The sequence below is a fragment of the Argentina silus genome, assembly GCF_951799395.1.
Source record: "Argentina silus genome assembly, chromosome: X".
Taxonomy (NCBI): Eukaryota; Metazoa; Chordata; class Actinopteri; order Argentiniformes; family Argentinidae; genus Argentina; species Argentina silus.
The window spans coordinates 38,915,179-38,942,422 of NC_139653.1; the positions used below are offsets into that span (position 1 = coordinate 38,915,179).

Genomic DNA, 27,244 nt, shown 5'->3' on the forward strand with positions numbered 1-27,244 from the left:
AAAATATCACTTTTAGCATCCTGTTAGGTAGGTGACCTTCAGACTAAGAGTTTTTTTTATCCCTTGGAGGACGGCTAGAACCGGGGGCCTTGTACGGGGTCTTTTTTGCTGGGAGACCACACACACACACACACACACACACACACACACACACACACACACACACACACACAGTTTATCCATTTATGCATGTGTACTACTAATCTCTCATAATCTCACAATGCAATTTGGAATAATTTAATACATTTGACTTAAACATACATTTAATACATTTGATCTAACCCTAACCCTAACCCTAACACTTTTCAACAGAGCAGTGGAACCAAGTAAATTGTTCCAATTGGCCAATGATTTTCTGCTTGCACAATGTCACACTTGCAAACTCTGAAGTTTAATTTGCACGCCCAACATTGCGTTAGCGCGCTTGGTGTAGTTTAATCTTGCTCGACATCGCCATCTTGCGCATGCGCGACTTTTGTATATGAAGCCAGATGATTCGGTGTACGCGTCGGAGGAGGGCTCAAAAACGTGAAATCGAGAGCCAAACCAAACCCCTCCCAACAGGGATTGAGCGGTTTACAAATCGCGCGTACCCCATGTCTCACAGCTGGGCACACAGAAGGCGGAAGATGCAGTTGAATTACCACAATGTCGAAATACAGTTGTAGTTATTTTCACAACGCACGTGAGTAACACAGTTCTAGTCCTGTGAGACTAGTTGGCAGATTCCATATTCTTACGCATGAGTATGCGGTAGATCGAGGTGATTTTAACAGCAGCCAAATATCTCATACTGTGCAAACGATTACAATTCAGTTAATCTGAATTCAGTTAAATTCAGTTCATTTGAAGCCTCTCCAAAACACTGTGATTTCCATGGGATTTAGATTTCATTCGCAGAGAACTCATGATCACTTATAGGCTCATACAGTGTCCTCCGTTAGTATTTGGACAGCATTTTTTCTTCTTCTAGTTTAACACTCCAAAAGTTTAGATTTAATATCAAACAATTAATGTCAGGTTAAAGTACAGATTGTCAGCTTTTATTTGAGGGTATTTGTATGAATATTGGTTTCACCATTTAGAAACAACAACACTATTTCAGGGCACTAAAAGTATTTGGACATTTGGCTTGACGGTGTTTCTGATTGAGGTGTGTTCTGTCACATCATTTCTGCAGGCATAAGAGAGCTGTTGATGTGATTCTTGGCTTTGCATTTGCCATTGGAGTCTCCTATTGATCTCTGTCAACATGAGGAACAAAGAGGTGTCAATGAAAGTCAAAGAAGCCATTATGAGGCTGAAAAAAAAAATCTGAAAAAATCTAAAACATACCCCAAACCTTAGGCTTACCAAAATGTTTCAAGTTTTTTTTTAATTTCAGTAGTTTGGTACATCATTAAAAAGAAAGAAAGAACTGGTGAGCTCTGCAATCGGTTTTGGTTGGCCAAGGAAGACCTCTACAGTAGACTACAGAAGAATGTCCACCAAAACCCTAACCCTAACTGTCCGACAGATAAAGAACACTCTCCAGGAGGTAGGCATGGATGTGCCAGAGACTACCATCCACATAATACTTCACCCGCAGAACTACAGAGGCTACACTAAAAGGTGCAAACCACTAGTTAGCCTCAAAAACAGGGCGGCCAGGGTTACAGTTTGCTAAAAAAAAAGTACCTAAAAGAGCCTGCAGAGTTCTGAAAAAAGGTCTTGAGGACAGACAAAAAAATGTTTAACATGTACCAGAGTGGCGAGGAAAGTGTGGAGAAAATGGGGAACTGCTCAAGATCCACAGCATACCACCTCATCTGTGAAACATGGTGGAGAGGGTGTTTTGGTTTGAACGTATGGTTTGGACAGATGTATGGCTGCCACTAGAACTGGCTTACTTGTCTTCATTGATGATGTTTCTTTTGTTCCTTTAACATTCATTGAAGATGTTACTAATGTTTAATTTGATGAAGGTGAGATTTCAAAAACTGAAGATGGCTGCAGTACAGGCCTGGTAGAGCATCACCAGAGAAGATACCCAGCATCTGGTGGCGTCAGTGGGTCACAAACATCAGACAGTTATTGCATACAAAGGATATGCGATCAAACACTAAACATGATTGCTTAATTTGGACATAATATTAATCTGTCCAAATACTTTTGGTGGCCTGAAAAAGGGGACTATATATAATAAGTGTTGTTGTTCCAAATGGTAAAACCAATATTTATTGAAATACCCTCAAATAAAAGCTCACAATCTGTACTTTAATCTCATGTTAATTGTTTGATTTCAAATCCAAATGTTTAGAGTATAGAGCAAAAAGAAGAACAAATGCTTCACTGTCCAAATACTTACAGAGGACACTGTGTATTATGGCCTTTCATTTTATGTACAGTATAACACTTTGTGAGGAGAAACTATGAATTAAATGGGTCTAAACGAGCTTTGAGACTTAGACTCAATACCTCTCCACATGACTTGATGTATTCAAATAAGAGTCCTCATGGATAGCCCATAACCTGCTCTTTACTTTGAAGATGAAGACACATTGTGGAATGGGGCAAAATCATGTTTGAATTCCACTTGGAGTTTGAGTCTAATTCACTCCAATCCCCTTTTGACCACTTCTGCGTCAAATCCCCAGAAAGTATTATATATCAAATTAAAACTAATTTGAAACACTGTTCCAATCACTGCACAGTGCATCTACACATGGTATTGTAAAAAACAACAACATTTATTTTGTATTTTTAACACATTGTTATTGTGTTTGGATGTATGTTCAGTGTGGACACAACCCGGTGTTAGGGACTTGGCCTTAACCTTTGGCCACACTGTCACACAATATTCTGTTGTCATCTTATGTTATGTTGTTGTTCTCTTCGTTGTAGGCTCACTGCACTTTTGGCATTTATGGCGTCTAAACAGAAGTCACACCTTTCAGCACTGTCAGATGCTGAGATCGGCGTGTACTGGGTGCTCTCTCTCAGCTCACATCTTTACTCCTTCTATGAACTGCACAGATTCTCCAAAGGTAAAGATGTCTATATCATGTTTTGGGCTTCTATTAACAGCTCAAGTTGTGCATTTAGCTCACGAGATCTGGCAACCCTGATTACAGCTCATAAATACAAAAGACCCAAACAAAAACGTATAAAATAGAAAATTGTAGGGCTCAGGAAGTGGGATCAATGAGTAGCTAGAAAATTGACTCTGTTTTGAAATCTGAATTCCACCTCCTCCAATAATCACTTAATTGAAGACACACAGGATAGCATGTATTTAGTTTAGTTAAGATTTGCAATGACGCTGTCACAACCAGCTGAATGGAAAACCTGATACGTTGGTACAGTATGTTGATCCTGCAAGCTCTGACTACATCCTAGGTTCAAAGCAGAACTATACAGAATTATGATGTTTATAGTCCTGTACTGTATGTCCCCATTGTGACAAAGTGCCACTAAATAATTTCTCCCCTTCGTAGAACATGAAGCAGGACTGGAGAGAGAGTTCCAACTGGATAAAGGGTTTCTAATCTGGGGATTTAAAAAGGTAATGATTTGCTAGGAGTGCTCATTCAAAACATGGAAGGATGATTTAGAATGTTATATCTACAGTACAGGTTATATATATTATATATTATTTTAATATAATACTTGAATAGAAGTAAAAGTTCCCTATGTCCTTTTACCAATCCAAGACACTTAGATCTGTAATTACCTAACGTAATGGAGGGAGGAAGGATACATTTGTTATAAGCAGGGCCCATGGTAAAAGTGATTTGTCTTTATCAGGACCCCACTGACTTTGAATGGAGTTTCTGGAGTTACTGGGCCAAGAACTCTTTGCTGTGGACTCTGTTGGGCCATGCAGTGATATCCAGATTGGCCAGCGTCTTTGTTCCCAGGGTAATAAAAGCAAGACTATCACACATATCTGAAACATATCGAAGTCAAAAGCATTGTGGAAATAAAGTTGCAATTAAGAAATACTTGTATCATGATCGTATCCAGAAATACAGTGTCTTGAGTACTCAGCACACCCCTTAGTCAAGTAGATAAGCTAAAAAAAGTAACATTTTAAAATCTACTGGACTACCTATCAACAACTATACATGTTATTAAAAAGCTGCATCTAATCATATCTTTCAAGTGACCCAATGACGCTGTACAGAAAAAAAGAAAAAGATATATAAAAAATGTTCACAAATCACTATATTCAAAGACTGCAACGGTAAAAAAAAAAATTATGACTGCCTTTACTTAAAAGAACCAGAAGATGTCACTGAAGATCAGTGTTTTGAGCAGACTTTGGTGCCTCTGCATGATTGTTTCATTTGTTTCACTGCTTCAGAGAGGCTTGTTTCTGACATCCCAAATCCATACAGTGCAGTCCCACATATGAGTAAATATGGGATATGTAGTTTCCAGCTGAAACAGGACTGTAAAATAAAGCATTACTGAAATAAAAAACTGGGATACAAATTCAAACTAAACTTTATTTAGCTTTGCTGCTTTCTCTTTTCCACCAGCTCAGGGTGGCAATGCTGTCTGTGTATGGTATACTGGCCGCCTGTGGAGCTTTGGGGGTTAAAGGTGTCGGCGTCCTGCTGGCCCATCTGGGTATGTCATTGGCTGTGGCCCAGCTGCATAGACCTGCCCTGTCCTGGAGCTGTGCCCTGCTTTTGCTCTCCACCCTTCACATCCAGCCACTGCAGGAGTTACAGGTGAGATTCAGACTTCTATCTGCTCACCTGCTCCCAGTCCCTTCCCCTAGATACTACCCCTTTCTATCCACAACAGTCAGAACCCTGGGTCCTATTGGCTTAATGCTTTTGGTGTCATGATGTCACCCATTAACTGGACACATTGTTGTCTCTCGACAGAGAGGCTGGTACAAGACAGAGGAAGAGTACTTCCTCTTACTGTTCAGTGTTGCTGTCTGTGGCCTCCGCTTCATCAGCTTTAGCCTTGAGCACTGCTGGCACCCCCTGGAGGCTGGAGGACTAATGCAGCTTTATTGGCTGGTGGCTTACTCCTTTTACCATCCACTGTTCTACAATGGACCCATCCTCAACTTCAAGGACTTCATCCAACAGGTGAGATGCCAGCTAATGAGCTGGAAGGATGGGATGGAGCCAGGTTCTTGAGAATCTAGAGCAATTTTCAATGGGGATCAACAGTCTGGAGTGAGTTTCTGGAAAGCTTTGAACTAAAATCATCTTTCATCCATCGCCTACAATGGACTTAACGACCCAGTCAGTAATGTCTGCATAGTGGGTCACCAACAAAATGTAAACAATGGAGTAAATGGAGTTCACATGCAAATTGCACTTGATTTCTATGACATATCTGTGGTGCTCAAGGAACGACATTCCATGAGAGCAGCATTTGTTTAAAACATGATGCTATTTATTTAGAGTCTCTTATAACAGTAAATACACAAACATACGAGTCATAGGTCCTTGTTGTTCTGGTTATGATAAGATAATACAGTTATTCTACTCATTTAAGTATTTAGAAATCGTATTCATCATAATCAATGGGTATATTTAATTATTTGAATTTCTGTAAATATTGCTATATGATTATCTTAGCAATATGAAGCTCTGGGGAAACTTATGTACAGTGTATTTTTAGAGGGCTAGCCTTTTGAGAGTGTACTTCAGACAATCCATTTACATTAATCCTTTAGATGAATTCACAAGCTCTGACCCAGATTGAGTACTGTACTGTATGTGAGTAAAGTTACGAATGAGTGACGTAATAGCATTTGGAACAGGGGAAGCCCACAATCACGGGAGGCTTACTTCACTGTGATGGGGGTTAGCATGAGCACTCGCATGGAAAGAATCCTCTTCATTATTTAGCATATCCTTTCCTCACCCATCTGTACACTGACTACTGGAGAAGATGTGATGGTTGCTTTACCCTCTTCCTGTATGTTCACTATTTTGCTTCACAAAACATTCAGTTTTTCCATAGGAAAGTGGGCGTATATGTGTATATACATTTAAGTTTTTATTTTTTATTATTTAACTCACTTTACATGTATAAATGTTTGTGCAATCCTGTGCCTGTCCCATTATCATTGAATGTGGCAAGCCAGCAGCAAGCCAGAATGTGCAGTAAATACACTTAACGGGCGAACAGAAAGTGAAATACACTAATATTCCACACAATCCCATTCAAGTGGCTACCAAGGTGTAGGGCTGTATGCACACACCCAATTAGTTTTCACTTACTCTCATCTTCAACCATTGACCTACTTCATCATGGTTAAAGGTACAATTTGGGATTTGTTCCTCCGTTCATGGTCATTTGAATTCATGATGTACTGTATATCCATTGATTCTTGACTGTACTACGCACCTTATCATTATACCCAAAACATATGGTTGTTTTTAATTTATTTGTAAACAAGAATGTTGTGACAAGGGAGGAGGGGTGGTGATTATTTGCTACTGCATAAGCCAACCAATGCAATGCATATTCAGTTGTAACTGAGTCCCCAGTCACTTGTGTTGATTCGTGTTCTATCTGCCTCGAGTGACAGTCTCTCACTTGTCAGCTTTGGTCTTGTCTCCTTTCACTTTTGCAGATGCAGAGACCTGCTGAGGAGAGTGGTGGTAGAATGGCCGTCCTCCCCTTGATGACCAGAGCTGGGAGAATCGTGGTGTGGTGGCTAATAGCCGAGTACATGATCCACTTCATGTACATGCACTCCATTCAGACGAACGAGACCTACCTTGAAATCCTTCCCCCTTGGGCCTTGGGTAGGTGTGTGTGTGTGTGTGTGTGTGTGTGTGTGTGTGTGTGTGTGTGTGTGTGTGTGTGTGTGTGTGTGTGTGTGTGTGTGTGTGTGTGTGTGTGTGTGTGTGTGTGTGTGTGTGGAGTGTCCCAATTGATTTGCTAAAAAAGGTTAAAGATGCGTTTTCCAACTATTTTACATCGAAATAGCAATGTCAATAATCAATATAGAATGAAAGTCCTTGACAACTGATAACCTGAAATCTTATTTCAATAACCCTTAGACCGAATGGGTGTGCACCATCAGGCAATACTTACTTACTTTACTTTATCCTCTTCGTCCCGGGTGGGACATAAGGCTGCAGCAATCCTTTTCCACTGGGGTCTGTCTTTTGCCATGGTGTCTGCTTTGCCCCATGAGAGACCCAACTCTACAAACTCGGCCATCACTGTCCGCTGCCAGGTAGTTTTTAGCCAGCCTTTTTTGCACTCTCCAGGAGGTGTCCAATCCCAGGAGTGCTATTTTCGGCATTCTCAGTATGTGTCTAGCCATCGGACCCTGCACATCTTGATCTCAAGGTTGATGTTCTTGCAGTTGGTCTTCTTGTACAGGTTCTTATTTGGCCAGTACAGCATATGTTGCAGATCCTGAGAAGGCATCCATTGTGAAAGCCCCAACCTGTCTGCCTTTACTGTTCTCCAACATTCTGAACCATATAGAAGAAGTAACTTTGCTGTTGTAGAGTATGATTTTAGCTTTGAGGCTGTATTGCGTAGAACTACAGATGGGATGGAGTCTACTTAATGCACCTCTGGCTTTGTTCAGCCTGATGCAAATTATTGAGAAAAAAGCATGAAGAAACAAAAGACAAGCTAAAGGGAGCCCTAAAAGAAACTGACAGCATTGTCATCACAGATGTTTGGACCAGCATCACCACTGAGGTTTATCAATCAGAAACACTAACTGTTCAAAAACATTCTAAAAAGTGAGTCCAAGCCTTAGCTCAATTTCAGTGTGCAGGTTTCACCCTTTTTTCAAGTTCTGAGCACAGCCTACCTAATAATCGACAGAATACTCTATTACCAAAATACTCAATAGTTGCAGCCTTATTTGGAATTACTCTGTAAGAGTATTGTTAAGGATGATACTGCATTTAAAGTGCTGTAGGACTTCAGACTACAAGAAGATCGATGATCCTGGGTGGTATTCTGTAGGCTCTTCCACAAGCTCTCTCGATGAACACTGTCAAATGCTTTTCTGAAATCAGGTTGATGTAGAGAGGTGAATTCCACTCAAGGCACTGCTCGGTGGTGTTACGTAGGGCAAAGATCTGGTCTCTGCATTGCCCTTGTCTCAGTATGTCATCAACAGCCGTGTCAATACCTTTTAAGGAGTATCCTGCAGAAGATTTAGCTGGGGATGGAAAGGAGTCTTATGCCTCGTCAGATGTCACAGTTGCTGAGGTTGCCTTTCTTAGGTAGTTTGAAGATAAGGCCTCTTGTGGTATGGCATTATGTTGCTAAATTGGTCAGTCAGCACCATGGTAGCTGTGTTGATGTCAGCTTTTAATAGCTCAATATGCAGACAGAAAGTCAGTCCCTGGTGCCTTGCCACTCTTCATGGCCTTGATGGCTGTTTAGATCTCTGCTTCAGTTGGTGGGCTGATTGTTAATGTTTTTGTTGTCATAGGTGATTTAAAGGCTCACTAAGTGAATTTCAATATCAAATCATTTCTGGGTAAATGTTAGGTTACATACATTGTTTTATTTAATTTATTAATTAAGATGCAAAAAATCAAGAAGCAGCTTTTTTTTTTTTTAATTATCACAATTTCTCAAGCCAGCAGATTACAGGATTGACTGGGCGTGACACTCAAATGTTTGATTGACAGTTCACATTTTTGATTGACAGTTCATCTTGTGAGCCTGTCATTCCTAGGTTCAGGAGCATGCATTTTTACATTTACATTTATGGCATTTAGCAGACGCCTTTATCCAAAGCGACTTACAACAAATACATTTGCAATAGCATGCATCCTATTGAAGTATAACATGAGCAGGTTGTGATGACAGACGCATAATCTCTTAAATCACACCTATTGAAAACTGAGTATTTGAGATACTTCAAATGATAGAGCTTCAAATGTTGATTCCATCCTGCACGCACTTTATATCTCTCTCTCTCTCTCTCTCTCTCTCTCCCCTCAGGTGGGCTTGCCTTGGCTCTTGTTCAATTCTTCTATATGAAGTATCTGGTTCTATTTGGTGTTCCGTCTCTGCTGGCTGCGCTGGATGGATTAGCTCCACCGGAGCTTCCTCGCTGCGTCAGCATCATGCACAGTTTCACAGGGATGTGGAGGTGAGGCGCACCCCCCCCCACACACACACACACACACACTCATTCACACACTCACAAACACACACTCACAGTAGTCACTGGTTTGCCATGCTAGAACTGACGATCATCGAACCTGATTCAAATGTATATTTGCTTTTTGTTTGCGGTTCAAGGTAAAGGTAAGGTTAGAGCTAGGGATACAAAATATATTTGGGTATTTGAGATGAGAATGAATTGTGCATCAGCGGATAAGCTTGATAAGGCTGGATAAATCCATTGTACCCATCAAAAAAATGCCCACGTTATCTCTTTGAAAGCAAATCTGTGTTTCTTGTTGTAGCAAACGTATACTGCAGGGGGCAGAATTGCCTAGCCTAAGTTTGGGCGCGCATTGAAATATTTAGAATTTCATGTGAATTGTACAAGGTGCAATCCTTAATTCGATTTCAGTCAAATGCTTGGCCCGCCGCTTGTTGTGGTATAAAGTTGATGGATAGGATGGGGCTGGAAAACATGACCACTTTAAATGTTATAGCTCTGGATGCAAAGACTAGCGGCCCATGGTATTTAACATTAGTCATACCAAACGGACATCCAAGTGCGCGATGTGACTTTTCCTAAATGTCTGTTTTCATCATAATAGCGTTGTTACAATTTCAAAATCACACACATAATAAAATCTGGAAGCATTGCCATGACTACCACAGCTTTTTTTGATAGTGAACATCGCCAAGTCACGACCAGAGGCGCAATTAACATCTTTATCTGGTCCCTCACTGTAGTTTTTAACCTCATCATGGTGCATCAATACTGACCTTACAGTTATGAATGGCATACCCATTTCAACCATAATGGGCACACATAGAAAGACAATAAGTTATTTGCATGATCAATACGCGATTACATTTGAATAGAAGCCAGTGCGCACCCAGTCTCCGAAAAAGTCTATTTAGACCTTGTATTCAATAAGCATCCTATGATTTTTTTGGGTGTGTATATAGACTACAATACCTGACATATTAACAATACCGAAAGTGGGCATTCAGTGGGTAATGATGTGGATAATGGATGAGACAAACAAACTCTCCCATGTGTGTCTGTGTGTGTCTGGCGGGTTTATGTACGTTACAGTTATGAATGGCTTACCCATTTGAACCGTAATGGCGATATCAGCAACATAGACAGACAGATTAGAATTATTTGTACAATCAAAGCGATTACATGTGAATAGAAGCTCGCACAGCACGCACCCTGCGAAGAACAGACACGTACCCTTCATCACACCCATATTTCGAAACGTAGGTGGGAGAGAGACATTCCTCATGTTTTCACTTTAGCTTCGCTTTCCCTGAGTGAGAGAGGTTTGCACTTTGACAGACAGTCCTCCACTGAGTCAGAGGTTAAGGCACATTGACAAATGTGTGTATATATTAGGGTTGTCAAAAGATTAAACAAATATTTGTGTTAAAAGTATTGAGTTAAATTGCATGGTTTTCTGTGATGAATCACAAATTAATAAAAATGTTTGGTCAAATTTTTCATTTAAAAATCTCAGCCAATAACAATTCAGCCAGGTGTGATAAAGAGCCTATGACAAGAACTAGGCCTACATCAAAATGTAAGGAGTGGGACATAGAAGACAAGTTAACCACACTCGGCACAGACAATGGGCCCCAATTTGCTTCTGCTAAAGAGCACTGCGTAAGACTAAGTTTTAGTGGGCATGGTCGCTAAGTTAATTTAATATGATATGAAGACTTCCAATGTGCTTGCCGATCAGGATTTCACTGCGAATGTTTGGATGGATCATTTTGAATGGAAAATTACATTTTATGGCACGTCCGAAAACTCGCGAAGCCTACAGTGGCACGCCAAATTCAACCCAAAGTTTCCAAATACTGTAGTGGTTTAATGAACCATGTTTTTATCATTAACATCAGCTAAATAAACAGGCAATTCTCCTTTATCTCTCGCAACCACTAGTCATAACCATAATTACCTGCCACTTTAGTGTGGTCTTACAGTTGCCTACATGCATTTATTTATGAAATGTCATACATTTTGGTTTCCTCAATGTAAACGCCATCAGGACTGTATGGTTATTATTGCAGTAGCCTATTTTAAGCATACTTGGGTCACTGGCAATAATGGATAATATTCTAGGTAAAAATAAATACATTGTGGGATTAGTGTTGCATGATGTACCAGTTCTACAAAGGTATCACAATACCGTGCTTTGAAAATGATTCTATACTAAGAACATTTTGAACCATAAATGCCTGATGCAGTATTTACTTTGAGCTGTGTGGAATATTATCTTGTAAGTGTAATACATGCTATATACTCACGGGGGCAGTGCGCTCTGGCATGCGCTCTGCATGCATAGTGGGCGTGTGTGACTGGGAAAGAATGCTATCGCACATGCAGCGTTGACGAGGAGGAAAGATAAAAAAGATTGCAAGAGTGTCCGGCATTAAAAGAGTGTCCGGCATTAAAAGAGTGTCCGGCATTAAAAGAGTGTCCGGCAAAAAAGTCCGGCATTACTTTGCTTATGGAGCCAATGATGACGGTGAACCAACCAAAATCACAAAGCCTATTTGTAAAAGATGTTACAAGACCATGCAGCCAAAGGGAGGCAACACGTCACAAGAATTTTCATGTTCTCTTATTTAATATGTATGTGTGTGTGTGTATGTGTATATATATATATATATATATATATATATATATATATATATATATATATATATATATATATATACATATATTATTTTCCCATTCCAATATTACCATGGATTGAATAATTTATCAACTTTCAGGATGATTCTACCAACTTTCTTTTTAGTTTGTGCATAAAGGCTCTTTTCTATGAAGTAGATATACATATTTTCCTGTAATCTACAGTATATGTGAAGATAAGATATTAAGATATTCTCCTATTTCATTTTATGGCACGTCCTCCGAAAACTCCCATTTACTGCCCCGCCTATAAAGTTTGCGTTTGTCGGGACAGAAGCACTTTGCGTTGACACTGAATTACTCAAATGATCTTTGCACATGGTTTTAGTGTTGGTCAGTGCTTTTTAGCGGAAGCAAATTGGGGCCCAGTGTCTGCAACACGATTCCTGAAAATGACCAGAGACCGTCCCAATAAGATTCCGTCATGGCCCTGAGAATGCTCCAATATGGTCCTGATAAGGTCTGTATAGTGACATCCTGGGGATGTTACATTTTGGGCCAGAGAATGTCCCAATAAGGTCCTGATAACCATATAATGTCCCAATATGGTTCCTCCCCCCAGAGGAAGAAACCTTGAGAGGAACCAGACTCCAGGGGGACCCATCCTCCTCTTGCTGATCAGGTGTTGGAGATTTTTCAGCGAAGAATTTGGGTAGCCAGATAATAGCGCATTGCAGTAATCGCAAGGATACAATGTGTGAATCAACTTTTCTGCATCTCTAACTGATAGAAAATGTCTAATCTTAGATATGTTACAGAGACGCAATTTTCAAGATAGTTTTGATATGTGTGTCAAATGAAAGATCAAGGTCAATAGTAACACCACGGTTTTTTACTGCTTGCTTAGAAGTGATCGTGCAGCCGTCGAGACTGAGCGTCAGATCGGAATGTAGATTTCTCTTTTCTTAGGGCCAAGGATGAGCATCTCAGTGTTGTCTGAGTTGAGGAGTAGGAAGCTGCCCGCCACCCACTTTTTTATGTCCGAAATGCAAGCTTCTTTAGCATCCAACTGCGGTACTTATCCTCGTTTCATCTAAATATGGAGTTGAGTGTCATCTGCATAACAGTGAACATGTACACCATTCTTACAGATAATATTGCCTAGGGGTAACATATACAGAGAGAACAGTAAAGGGCCTAGTACAGAGCCTTGTGGGACACCAAACTGGACTTTAGAGGGAGCTGAGGTTTTCTCATCTAGTAGAACAAACTGGTATCTATCAGTTAGGTAGGATCTAAACTACTCTAATGCTAAACCACACAAACCAACAAGATTCTCTAATCGTTTTAAAAGGACAATATGATCAACAGAATCAAAAGCTGCGCTTAAATCAAGAAGTACAAGGACAGACACAGAGTTCTGGTCTGAAGCCAGCAATAGGTCATTAACTACTTTGACTAAAGTTGTCTCAGTGCTATGTTGGGGCCTAAAACAATGACTGCAGGGTCTCATATATGCTATTCTGTTTCAGAAACGTAGTGAGCTGCTGGGCTACTGCTTTCTCAAATATTTTCGAGAGAAACGGCAAGTTACATATAGGCCTATAGTTTTTAAGAGTTTCTGGGTCTAGGTTTGACTTCTTCAATAGAGGCTTAATGACTGCTAACTAGGCACACAGCCGGAGGAGAGAGAACGATTAACAATATCTAGCATAGGAGCCCCTAGGACCGGTAAAAGTTACTCAACTAGTCTAGTAGGAATAGGGTCAAGTAAACAACTGGATGGCTTAGAAGATGTAATCAGTTTGCTGAATGTCTCAGGGCTAATAGAATCAAAAGCTACCAAAACCTCCCTATTTGGAACTGTATCCTAGGTACTGCGGAGTTGCAACAATTCTACAGATTCACCTCTACCCACCTTGTTTGTCACATTGTCCACCATAGTCTGATTTCTGATCTTCTCAATTTTTTCATCAAAGTATTCCATAAAGTCATTACAGTTGAAGTGATTGGCAACTTCATTTGTGCCAGGCTGTCTACTTGTAAGTATTGTGACTGTAAGTATTGTGACTGTCGAAGAGAATTTTCAGATTTTGCTTGTTTTCCTCAATCAGGTTTGAGAGGTAGGTGGATCTTGCCGTGGCGAGGGCCTGTTTGTACTGGGATAGGCTATCTTTCCAGGCAATGTGAACAACTTTTAAATTAGTGGAGCGCCACTTCTGTTCGAGTTTTCTTGAGGCTTGTTTAAGGGTATGGGTGTCATCAGTATACCAGGGAGCTAATTTATTGTGTCTCTGCTTGTTCCTTCTGAGCGGAGCGAAAGGGTTTTTTGGAGAGCGAAGTCATACTCATCCATACACATGTGGCCAGGGTTGCTATTCAGGGGGTCTGTGTATTGTAGAAAAGAATCCGGGAGAGATTCAGTACATTTATGAGCAGTGCTAGAATTTATAGAACGGCTAATGATAAATCTAGGTTCTGGGTTAAGGTAGTTTGTTACTCTGAGCTGGCATGTGATAAAGAAGTGATCTGACAGCACAGGGTCATGAAGAAATACTAAGACTTCCTTCATCAATACCAATACCACGCGATAGAACTAAATCCAGTGTATGATGATGGCAGTGGGTAGGTTCAGTTACATGTTGTGAAAAAACAACTGGGTAAATAAATGCTAAGAAAGCTCTTCTGAGTGGATCAGCATCATCATCTACATGAATGTTGAAATCTCTGAATATCACAATCCAGTATCACATCAGCCTGAATTACCAGATCAGACAGGAAATCCAGAAATGTATTAAGGGGTGTTGAGTACGGCCCAGGGGGTCTATACAGAGGAATCAGAGAGTAGTGACTGTGGAGTAAATACCGTGCTATAGCTACGCGTACGGCTCTGCTGCAAAGACTTCATTACTAGAACCTCAAAAGGTGAGAACACCACCTCCGTTTTAGGCGTAAGACCGAGACGTGTGTCGTAGATCATAGCGACCCCTCCTCCTTTCTTAGACGCACAAGGGTCAATAAATCCAGGAGGAGAGGCTTCATTTAACCATAAGCAGAAAAGTGCAATGTGAACAATATATACAGGTAGTGCACTATAAGCAGTAAATGAGCAGTATAAGTAGTGTATAAGCAGTATATGTATTAACAGTAACATTATAAGCAGAATAAATATAGAATGCAGTATGAACAGTATAAACAGATATGTACAGATATGTGCAGTGTATAACAGTAGCATTATAAGATTAGTAAAAAATAAGGGTATGTGCATTATGAACAGTATAGACAGATATGTACAGAAGAGCAGTAGTATGTAGTATAAGAGCAGTGTGTATAAGTGAAGATACAGTATGTACAGTTTATTGGAATGCTATAGGGTAAGAGTAGTACAATTGTCCGGGGGGGGGGTGTAGGGGTTAGTTGGTAGGTTGTCACCTAGGTGCAGAGTTGGAGTTCAGTAGGGTGACAGCCGCAGGGAAGAAGCTTCCTCTGAACCTACTGGTCCGGGTACGGAGAGACCTGTAGTGCCTCCCAGAGGGGAGTGGGGTGAACAGTCTGTGGTTGGGGTGAGAACTGTCCTTGACGATGCTACGTGCCTTACGTAAGCATCGCTTGCCCTGGACAGCTTCAATGGAGGGGAGTGAGGAACCAGTGATGCGTTGGGCAGTTTTCACCACCCTCTGCAGTGCTTTCCGGTCAGAGGCAGAGCAGTTGCCATACCATACTGTGACACAGTTGGTGAGTATGCTGTCGATGGTGCAGCGGTAGAAGTTCACCAGGATAGACAGTTGGACCTTCTTTAGTCTCCTCAGGAAGAAGAGACGCTGGTGAGCCTTCTTGATCAGGGTAGAGGTGTTGAGGGTCCAGGAGAGATCCTCAGAGATGTGGACACCCAGAAACTTGAAGCTGGTGACTCGCTCCACCTCAGTCCTGTTGATGAGGATGGGGGTGTGTGTGTCAGCTTTTGACTTCCTGAAGTCCACAATGAGCTCTTTGGTCTTCCTGGTGTTGAGAGCCAGGTTGTTGTCGGTGCACCACACTGTTAGGTGCTGGACCTCCTCCCTGTATGCCGTCTCATCGTTGTTGCTGATGAGACCAATCACCACAATTTCCACAATTTCATCAATGTTAAGCTATTATAGATTCAATAATTTGTTTTCTTTTTTCAGATTGGTATCACCCTTGAGAAATTACAACCATTATACATAGATGAAAGCACATGTGTTTTGTAAAAATAAAAAGTAAAAAGCTACACTTCAAACTACGGGGCTGGCTCAAGCCGCTCGGGCACGCACATTCACAAGCTCTTATCCCAGTTCTACCAACAAATTTTTGCCCGTTGAAATAGTTTCACCTATTATCCCCCAAAATTTACATTTTGTTTTCAATTCAATCGATTTGATAACCTGTTGATAATGGGCAATCACACATGTGGGGGGGGGGTATGTTTCTGCTTTCCCTGTGATTTTGATTGCCCATTATTCACATAGTTAGGCTTCACAATTGTTCTCAAATTGGTTGATTATGAACTAGGCTTCCAAATCTTCTGTCTTTTGAATAATAATAATAATATAATTTGGCTCATACTACTGTACACCCCTTTGCCTCCATCTGACTGAGCTTTGTTACCATTTCCTGGCCTCTGTCATAATGGGAGTTTGATTCATTTATCTCCCTCTCTTCAACACCTGCTTTATGCTTGTCGGATCCAGAACAGACCTGATTTATTGGCACTTCCAATTCAGGTAAACACAGGCAAATGAAATGCTCCAATCGTGCACAGATATGGATGAAGGAGCTCTGTGACAAATTAGCCCTTTAAGGAAACTGACTTCTGCGGAAATGTAGGATTTGGCAGGTCGCTCAGCTCTGATTCCACAGTGTCTAACGTGGTTTTGGCGGCTGCATCGACACTGAAGCTGTCCTGCCCTTCCAGTCTTGGCACAGGGTCTGGTCCCAACATCATCTAGCTTTTCAGGGCACACTTCTGTACATGTTAACACAGCCGCAAATAGAAAGGGAGTAGTTGGGCAGAGTAGATTTTTAATTGGCATACTAATAATAAATCCTATTTATACAGCACGTCACACAAGAGTTACAGTCCATAAACAATGTGCTGTACATAAACAATATAACAGAGTGGGTAAAATTGATTGAGTAAAATGGCGTAGTAACTGTGTGTTTGTTTACGTAGTGTGTTTGTCTGTGTGTAGGAGTGTGTGTGTTCATGATTATGATTTTCTGATGAGATCTCTCGGTTGAATATATAACCCTTTAATATCGTATTCATTTTCTGGCAAATTATTTGTTTGTCTTGTATGTTGACCTTCTGCAGTCTTTATCAAGTCGTTTTTAATCAAATATAGTTTGTTTGGGATTGATTGGAGCATACATTTGAAGAGAAGACAAGTGTGAATTCATTTGACCATGAGAAAGTGAAATTGCTGAGGTGAATGTTTTTCTTTGTTTTGTTTTATTCAATACTTTTTATTGTGTTATTGAAAGTCCAATGCTGAGTGAATTGGAATCCCCTTAAAATGCCTGATGGAGACATGGAGCACAGGATTTGTGACAGTTGTTAAACCCTCCTGTTGGCCCCAATAGGGTTACTAGGGGCTTTACGAGGAAGTGAAAATGACAGCATTTACAGTCAAATTAAATTGAGAACTACTCAAAATGGCCTTTTATATCACTTGATAGATTTTAGTCTGTTAAGGTTTCTTGTTTTGTTACCATCTCAATGTTGGAATATGGTTTTCTTTGTTGTGCCAATGACTTGTCAATGTGGGGTGGGGGGTGCAAGCGTGTGATGCAAAAACAAAGACAGCATCCAGGAGGAAACTTTGTAAGTTGCAGGGCCCCCTGCACGTCCCTAAACATAGAGCCCTGTGCACAACAGAAGAGACGCAACAGTTTTAGAATGCAGAAAAATCATTTCTGTTTATATACAGTTGTCAGGGGTTTAATCTCTACACACTGCCGCTGCACGCCACTGTACTTCAAAGCCGCCGCCGTACCGTGCACGCGGTGTGAAGTGCTGCCAAAAGCCACCACAAGGTGGTGAGAAGAGCTGTGAATGATGTTTGAAAAGAGAATGGTTTGCCTTATCAGAAACATGTACATTGGCAAAACCATGTTTATTATAGCAGCTCATGAATTGCAGATCACACATTCTCTCAGCGCAGAGAAACAGGGGGAAATGTTTTAGCTCAGTCTAACATGAATAAGCGCGAGTCGGCTATAATTATGTAACAGAATGATTACAGAATGAAGTTAGGAATGTTCATGCGTGACAGCAGTAAGTACAGTATGTTGGGTTTCAGTAGGATTGAGACTGGGTAGAAAAGTAACCTACAGTTATAATAAGGTGCGAACATCCACATTTTCAGCAAGGGCCACCTTCTCTTGTTCACAATGTAATAATAATAACGATGCATTTATTTTTTATAGCACTTTTTGAGGGATCCTTTGAAGGGGGAGAGTGTGCTAGTTATATTGTCAGGCCTTTGTTTGTTATTGGAAATGAAGAACAAGATTACCCTTCCCCAACATAGATTGTAGCGCAGGTTTGGATGAGTTGGGATTGACATACTGACAAATGTATGCAATTCTCTCGTGATCAGAGCTGTTTAGCGGGTCCAGACAGGCAGGGATGGAATTTAAGGATTCTGGGCACTGGCCAGCCGGGCTAGTAGACAGGAATTGCTACTAGCCTGGCTAAGATGTTACTAGCTCAGTTTATGTAGTCGTATATGCAATGTCAGTGCATATAGGTCTACATCAGCTAGGTGAGTGCACAGCAGATACAGACCTATATTTGCTTTCAAATGGGAAAGACATTGAGAATAAGTCAAGAGTCAGAAAAAGGCATTACAAATCTTGGCAAAGCTCTCTTTCTTTGATAATTTATATAGATACTTACACATTTATTTCGTGCAATGTTCCAGGAACGTTTTACAATGTTTAAATTAGGTTGTAACAAAAACAGTGTAACAAGTTTAGCAAATAACAAGGTGATAAAATAACAATTATTATTTACAACAACAATTATTATAATAAAAAATATTATTGCTTTAAAGAGCAAAAGCTAACCCTTTTTCCCAGTGTTTGGGACAGCTGCTTTACACACAGAGCACCACACCATTTCACCATCAGTACAGAGCTAATCCTCCCTTCCTTTCCTCCATGTTGCCAAGTACGACCTCTGTCTGTTCTTTTCATCCTCTTTGTTTTCTTGGGCAGTGGAGGTGCTACGTTGGTCAAAAAACTATATATTATTGGAGTATTGGCCTATTTGCTGCTAGCTAACGTTAGCTTACGACAGCTGTCAAACGCAACAATGTTCCCTTGACAACCAAACTAAGCTTGTGTGAATTTGTCAATCACCTAGCTATCTACAACATCATGAACACTCGTCAGTTGTCAGCCCAGTAGCCACGACTAGTCTGCCCACCCCAGAGAAGAAATTGACTTTTAAGGTGGAATTGAGCATTTTAATACATCACTGAAGTTCGCGAAACACCTTAAAATGTGTTTCCCTCTCACTGAAAATCTCACTCGCCTGACAGGCAAGTCTGCTGCTGGTTTTACTTACCCCTTCTAAAAAACACTCGCCTTGGGTGAGCGGGTGAGCTTAATTTCCATCCCTGCGGACGGGTGCACTTGGGTAAATTATCTGTAGGCCTTGTGTCATTTACCTGAGACCCGATCATTTCATGCTTTTCACTCACACTAACCACTATGTTATTCTCCTGTCAAAAGCCAGTTGCTTGTTTAACAGGTGATATGCAACATTTTCTCTAGGTAACAGCATTTTAGGCAGCACCCCCTTGTGAAATATACTTCCTACGTCCCTGGATAAATAGCCAAAATGCAAGGGTGATCAGATGCAAGGGTGATCAGACTAACATACTGACAAATATATACAACTCTCTCGTGATCAGAGCTGTTTATTTGTTTTATTCTCGTCATTGCACATGGCATGTAACAATGTTTTGACTGATTCATGAATGTTCTCATTTCAATCATGTGAAATACGTTCAGTGCCAGAGCAGAAAATTAATGACACGAACTGTGCTCTTTGCTTTTGTGAAAATGTGTCCATATACAGTAGCCTACTGCTGAAATGTTGGGAATCAGCTGAGAAACATTAAATCCAAATTGAAACAACAACCCATAAGCTACTCTTCACATAATTAATCAGACGCCAATGTTTGTAAACACACTATAACACACTAAACATATCCATCATGCTCAATGATGCCACCTGGTGGTTGTTTTGACAGTGGCGTCGCAACATCGTCACAGCAGCAGCTTGGCTCTAAACCTCTGCCAACTGTAGTTCATATACAGTATAAGCGGTCCAATTTAAAACAAGTGTACAGTAATCATGTTCTCCCCCACAAATGATGTGTGAATTGTGTGAATTGGTGACAATTGTGTGAATTGGTGACAATTATTCAAACGTATGACTGAAAAGTAACCGGAACGTGTAGTGCTTATTTGATTTATTATCAGTCTGTCCTATTCAACTTCTTCCCTGAGGACGGTACACCACTTTCACTACTGGGTGACTTCAACATCCAGTCAGAGAAGCTTCACTCGTCTGGAGTACTTGACCTTCTCTCCTCCTTCGGCCTTACCCTGTCCCACTCTCCTCTGACTCATAAGGCGGGCAATCAGCTCAACCTTGTCTTCACCAGATCCTCCCATACCTCCAACCTTACTGTTACCCCTCTTCCAGTTCCTGATCATCATTTTGTATCTTTCTCCCTTCCTCTCAAATCCACCCCCTTCCAATCAGTCTCTACCCACACTGTATCCTCTCGTCGCAACCTGCATACCCTCTCCCTCACCGCTCTCTCTTCCTCTGTCTTATCCTCCCTACCCTCTGTTGGATTGGTTGACCCTCACCAATTCGGCTTTAAGGCTGGGCACTCTACTGAGACTGCTCTCCTTGCTGTCACGGAGGCCCTCCACTCTGCTTGAGCTTCCTCCCTCTCCTCTGTTCTCAGTCTTCTGGACCTGTCTGCTGAATTTGACACAGCAAAAACCACCTGATCCTTCTCGCCATCCTCTCAGAATTGGGCATCTCTGGCTCTGCACTCTCCTGGTTTGCATCCTACCTGGCCGATCACTCTTACGCGATCCTCTCCACGAGCCCTCACCACTGGGGTCCCCCAGGGTTCTGTCCTAGGACCCTTACTGTTCTCACTTGGCTCTGTAATTTCCTCACATGGTTTCTCCTACCACTGCTACGCAGATGACACTTCCTTCTGACTCACAGGTGGCAACACGTGTCTCTGCGTGTCATGCAGACATTTCTGCTTGGATGTCAGCCCACCACCTCAAGCTCAACCTTAACAAGACTGAACTGCTCTTCCTCCTGGGGAAAGCCTGCCCTCTCCAAGACTTCTCCATTACAGTAGAGAACTCTACTGTGACCTCCCAGACAGCCAAGAACCATGGGGTGATCCTTGACAACCACTTATCCTGTGTGGCAAACATCACAGCACGCTCCTGTAGATTCTTCCTCTACAACATCAGAAGTATACGTCCATTCCTCACCAGAGAAAGCAGCTCAACTTTTGGTCCAAACACTTGTGATCTCTCGCCTTGACTACTGCAACGCACTCTTGGCTGGACTCCCTGCCTCCGCCATCAGGCTTCTGCAGCTCATCCAGAATACTGCCGCCCATCTGGTGTTCAATCTCCCCAAATTCTCCCATGTCACCCCCCTCCTTCGCACCCTTCACTGGCTCCCGCATCAGATTCAAGACCCTGGTGCTCGCCTACCGGGGCGGCAAAGGGAACAGCCCCTCTGTACTTGCAAGTAATGGTCAGCCCCCAAACCCCTGCCCGATCACTCCGCTCTTCCACCTTGGCTGGCCGCCTGGCACCGCCGCCACTACATGGATGCAACAGCCGCGCTACTCGGTCACTGTCATGACTGCAGAGTCACTACCTATCTTCCACCGTAGATTGAAGAACCATCTCTTCAGGTTACATCTTAACTGTCCCCCCTAAAGACCTCTTCATCTCCAGTACCCCCCTGTGCAAGTTTCTGTCCTGAAAATAAAAAAATAAAAAATAATGATAATAATATGAAAAATATTCCTTTCTTGCAGCATTGTGACTGCCAATAGCCCCTGGTCCTAGCATAGATTACTTTTTCTTATGATGACGGATGGATAGATGATTCACTCACTTAGACAAATGTATTTGTTGTAAGTCGCTTTGGATAAAGGCATCTGCTATGTAAATGTAAATGTTCTTACAGCTTTGAAGGCAGTTCATGGGTTTGAGGTAGGCTAATTGGCCAAACGGTGCGATTTGAAAATGGTTGCACTCTGTACTCTGCTCAGTCAACCTATGAATCGGCATCATCTTGAAACTCCTAACAACAGATCTATATGGCAAGACACATCATTCACCCAAGTTTAATCTTAAAAAAAATCTGTCCCAGTGGAGTCAGGGCTAAAGCGTGTGACATATGAACAAACGGACAGAGACCGACCCATAGTCCCATCCCCGATTTCCCATCCCCGATAGAACTTTGACTGTTGGCATCTCCAAGATTCAACATGTCTTAGCAATAGTCTAAAAAAAACGAAACGCTGTTGTCACAGCATTTCTGTTTTCTAGCCACGTTTGTTGCTATTGTATCTGGACTGAGCTTACACTCTGGTCACACTGAAATGTTGAAAACGTGCATATGCTAAGTTTTCTAATAGCGGCACACATTTGCTTATCCTTGTAAACAAACCAAACATAAAATGTTTGTTGTACGATGTCCCACGACACCAAATTTTAGGAAACACTTTGTTTGGACCTATAAAGCACTCTTCACTGAACGTTCTTTATCATGTGATCTCAGTCCTTGATGGCTACCGATTTATCATGGCCAATTGGCAATATTTTAAAGCTAAAATCTACATACTGGACCTTTTTAAGTGATGTGGTTTTCCTTTCCATGCCAGCAAAATACAGCTGTGAAATGATTTTTGCATTCACTGTCCTCTAAAATGCCTTCTGGATGGGACACCAAGTGTCCGATAGGGTGGGCATGGGTATCCCGCTGCAGCCTGGAAACCACGAGGCACATCGTTGCAGCTAGGATTGGTAGTATATGACATTAGATTAGCACAGTTAGGGATTTGTCTTATCTTTACGCCTTCAGAAAACTACATTCAAAAGTGGGTTTTAGCTTTATCAAAAATGTTTGCCAACAAATTAGTAATTTCCAGTAATGTCACAGTATACCTTGGATTGGAGTGTTTGTACGTTATACTACTTCCAAGATAGGCTTGGGTGGACATTTTTTTCTAATCGTCCTTCTAATGACTATATTTGTTGTTTTTCAGACACTTTGATGTGGGGTTGTATCACTGGCTGATCAGGTGAGAGCGATTTATTTTTCTGTACATTTTGGTTTCTTTAAATATATAGTTAATTCATAGTGTAAAAAAAAACAGGATTAAACAATCTGTTTACTGTCTCTCACAAGTGTCAAAAATGTTCCATTTAAGAATATGGTCCAGCACATCCTGATACTTTTTGGTGAGACCATTTACAGCAAATTGTGAATCAGTTGCTCTGGCTCTTTCCACTCAGCACCATAGAAACATGCTTCATTTGGCCCACTGTCATGTGTCTGCATTTGCATGGTTTGAATTGATATTATAATTATTAATTGTACTCCTTGAGAGCTCATTCATTGTTGATATTCAAGAGCTCAGGCATATTCAGTATTTTATGTTGAAAATAACTGTCGCTACACATGCATAGCCCTGCCAATATGTGGATCTCCACCAACAAAAGATGTTTGATCACTGCAGTATCTGCCTGCATGAATTATCATGAGGTTGTATCGCGTAATGCCATTGCAGATGAATTGCTTGTGTGTGGCATGTTTTTTTCTGTTTTGCTTGTTTTTTCTTTTTGCTTGGAAATCTAAATCTAATCTATTTAATTATGTGCAAATGAAATAGATGCATAATGTATGCACTGCTTTCTAGTTTCAATAACATTAATTATTATTTTCTGCTTTTAATGATGGACAATAAGCTGGATGTGTTCCTCGCTGTAGGTACCACCGTAATTCCACTATCAGAGACTGATCACATACATGAATAAGCCTTAACTTTAAACTACAGATAGAATAGAAAATGACGCCTGATTTGGGAGGCCTCAGCCAATAACAACTAATATAGCTTATGATCAATGAAAGCTACTACATTCTACAAAGCTACTACATTCTACAAAGCTACTACATTCTACAAAGCTACTACATTCTAGCCAACTGTTTGTGTAGCTCCACTCCCTCCTATCACCTTCTTGTTATCAATGTTCTTCAACATAAAACAGCCGGTATTTATTGGAAGCATTTGGTTTGATTTTTATGATGTAATGAGTTCCTTTTATCAAGTATTCTGATAGTAACACAACACTGTAGAGACCTTAATTCCAGAGAGAATGCAGACACACCCGCCGTTTATTTTATTTATGGTATTTGCAGGCAGCTCTATGGATGGAAAGAACTGCTCATGCATCTGCTCAGCATCTCTGATAGTATGGCCTCTTCTAGAATGCCCATGAAAGGGATAGTTCACCCAAACTACAGAACACTAACTTACACTAATTTTGCCACTGCTAACCAAAATAACTATGGATGTGGTTAGGGACAAGTAGAATGAGGTCATGGTTAATTACATGGCTAAATCAACTGAAATGAACTCTCTGACTTGGTTCGAAGTTATTTTGAAGGATAATTTGCCCAAAAATGTGGGACTTCGTCAACTTGCCCCAATCACATCCATTGGTTTATGGTTAGCAGTGGCTACAGTTTCAGAGGCTATTCAAACTAATATTAACCGTATTATTGTTATAATTTCCAGAATAAGGAAATGCAATTTCTTACTAACACTACTGAGTGAAACATTTAACTACATTATTATTCAAATTCTCTATTTTTCCACCTTACGGTGCATAATGAGTCATTGTCATATCTGAGCTACATTAAACAAGAGCTAATTTTCTTCTTTGTCTCTCGTCTTTCTACCTTCCACCCAGTAAAGCACTCAAAAGCTCCTCTGATGAAATGTTTTATGATTGCAGTTCTGCCCATATGAACTGATATGCATAATGCCCTTGTTCTGTTAGCCAAAGTGGTTTTGAAGTGGTCCAAATGCAGTTTAAAATCTGCTTTAACTGTCTGATATGTTCCCAGCCTTGAGTGTGTAGGTGTTAAAGGTTGATCTTCAGATGACTCACTCAGACGCCTCGTCTCTCCTCAGGCATGCAAATGGCTCTTTCCCAGGCATTACATTGCATTGTCCCCACTCATACGGTACTATGGGCAACAGCTCAGAAACAAAAGTGATGTGGAGCCACTGTATAGGTTTCAACAACAGTATGAAAAGCAGGAACAGTGGGCCTGTCATTTATCTTGACAGAGCTTGTCTCTCTCTGCATTAAGCTTGGTTTATACTCAGATGGGTGACTGTCACTCCACACAAGTTGCAACAACAGAATGAACATTGTTGCCCTACATCAATTGTGGTCATTGTCATTTGTAAAAAGTATAAACACAAAACAATAGCTCTGCCACACAGTGTGTTGTACAATATCCTTGCCATGGATTTAGCTGGTGCCTGCTTTTACCTGCTTTCTTATTTATTAGAAATAGCTTATCAAAAAGTGAACCAACTGGCATTTTCACAAAGATGCTTGTAACTTTTGAAATTGCAAAACACTTCCCAATTCTAGTTACAGCTTGCTAGTAAAGTGGCAATCTTTTTAGTTAGCAAAGCTTTATTCATTACAAGAAAAGTTGCCTTGTCCACAGTGAACTTTTTGTAGGTTAAAAGCGAACTAAACACAGAAAATATAAATATTTTAATATGGCAAAATAAAATCAGGGAATTCCATCTAGTGTATGTTTGTTTCAGTTTATTATTTGTGTGCATTTCTTGTGTGCAAGTTTATTTACAATACATTTTGCAAATATTTGATAGAAATAATAATAATGATAGTAAAACGTGGATTTGGATTACCTGGATGTAATGCTCAGAAAGTAAACAACCAACACAAATAATGGTCATAAACACTGTGTTGAATAGGGTAAAATTAGAGTTAACTCAATTACATAAGTGAACAAAGAGACCTTTTATAAATTATTTTAAGGAGAATCTGATCCTAGATGTAAGACAACGCATGCTGAGCACCGGCACCATAGCTGGGCTATTACAGCATTCAGGCCCATGTCTCGGCCAAGCACAATGTTTGTTTTCATCATATTGTATGATGTTGCAGTGCATAAACCATCTCCTCATAATGAATTCACCTAGAGTACATGCATCCCACTGTGCCCTAAACCATGATAAACCCTTAAAACGTGTCTAGCTGAAGAGCAGAATGAACTGAGACAAGCTGATTTAGCACTAGAACTAACTAATGTCAGCTGTAGTGTAGAACTAGCCACTGCTGAGGTCTAGTTCACGGTTCACACATTACTGACCACTCCTGCAGGCTGCTGAGCTGAATAATACTGAAGGAGGTGAAATGAGATTCTAGAATAACATATGATGCCCTATATGACAATACAGTAGCTCACGGCCAAAAGCAGAATAGACAAGTTTGTATAACCAGCATTATGTAGGTCTATACTTACACTTACCAACAGACACATATTCACTCCAATGGCACTAGCTCTGTAACACTAACTGTCCATGTACTGATCCTCTCTTCGCTGAGATAAATTGCAATACTTAATACACAAGAGAAATTAAATAGCTTAGTTTCTGTCCTGCGTAATCAAGAGAAATGTTTAGAAAAAATACTGTCGAGAAGCTATAGAAGACATATTATTCAACCTGTGGTAAACTAAGTGTCTGAAATATTGGACAAAAAGCTCAATTTTCTTCAGAGGATGGAAAATAGCTAGAATCCAGTCCAATAAATGAAAGGATACAGGCTTAGATAAGGAGTGATTGAGACTGCTAGGATTATAGCTTTAATGATGAACCAATACATTAACAATGAACACATGTTTTATAACAATGTTACTTCATGTTAGTTAAGAGATATGCAGGAAATTATGCAAACACAACTGCAGAGCATTCTGGTGATCATTCTGGTGAAAATAGAAAGTGGTGCCGTAGATTTTTAAAGCATTAAAAAGTTATACAAAAGGTGCTCAAGATTTAAGGCAAGTTGTTTATAAGGTAAACCATTAGTGAAAAGGTGTCCACCTTGGCTTGGTGGATCAACTCCACAAGATAACACTCGGAAGTGACAGAGTACAATTCATGACCAGAACTTCAAAAGATGATATAGTACAGTATTCCCAAATTTGGAAGTCATTTTAAGTCTATAGTCCATATTTAAGTCTATATGTAAATGCATCTGCATTGATGAGCCACAGGGAGGCTTGGGTAATTATGTATTTTCTCTGCAGCACTAGCAGGCTGTCAGTGTGCAGCATGCACC

General features: G+C 40.7%; 1 protein-coding gene across 1 annotated transcript in view; it reads left to right on the forward strand.

The window, feature by feature from the left end:
* Positions 1-616: 616 nt before the first annotated feature.
* Positions 617-27,244, forward strand: part of hhat (hedgehog acyltransferase) — a 48,036-nt gene continuing 21,408 nt past the window's right edge. The window contains exons 1-9 of the mRNA XM_083695236.1: positions 617-685; positions 2,884-3,026; positions 3,477-3,544; positions 3,787-3,900; positions 4,524-4,718; positions 4,878-5,090; positions 6,593-6,767; positions 8,950-9,100; positions 23,119-23,154. Of these exons, the coding sequence (XP_083551362.1) occupies positions 2,906-3,026; positions 3,477-3,544; positions 3,787-3,900; positions 4,524-4,718; positions 4,878-5,090; positions 6,593-6,767; positions 8,950-9,100; positions 23,119-23,154 (1,073 nt within the window). The 5' untranslated portion in view covers positions 617-685; positions 2,884-2,905. The remainder of the gene's footprint in view (positions 686-2,883; positions 3,027-3,476; positions 3,545-3,786; positions 3,901-4,523; positions 4,719-4,877; positions 5,091-6,592; positions 6,768-8,949; positions 9,101-23,118; positions 23,155-27,244) is intronic.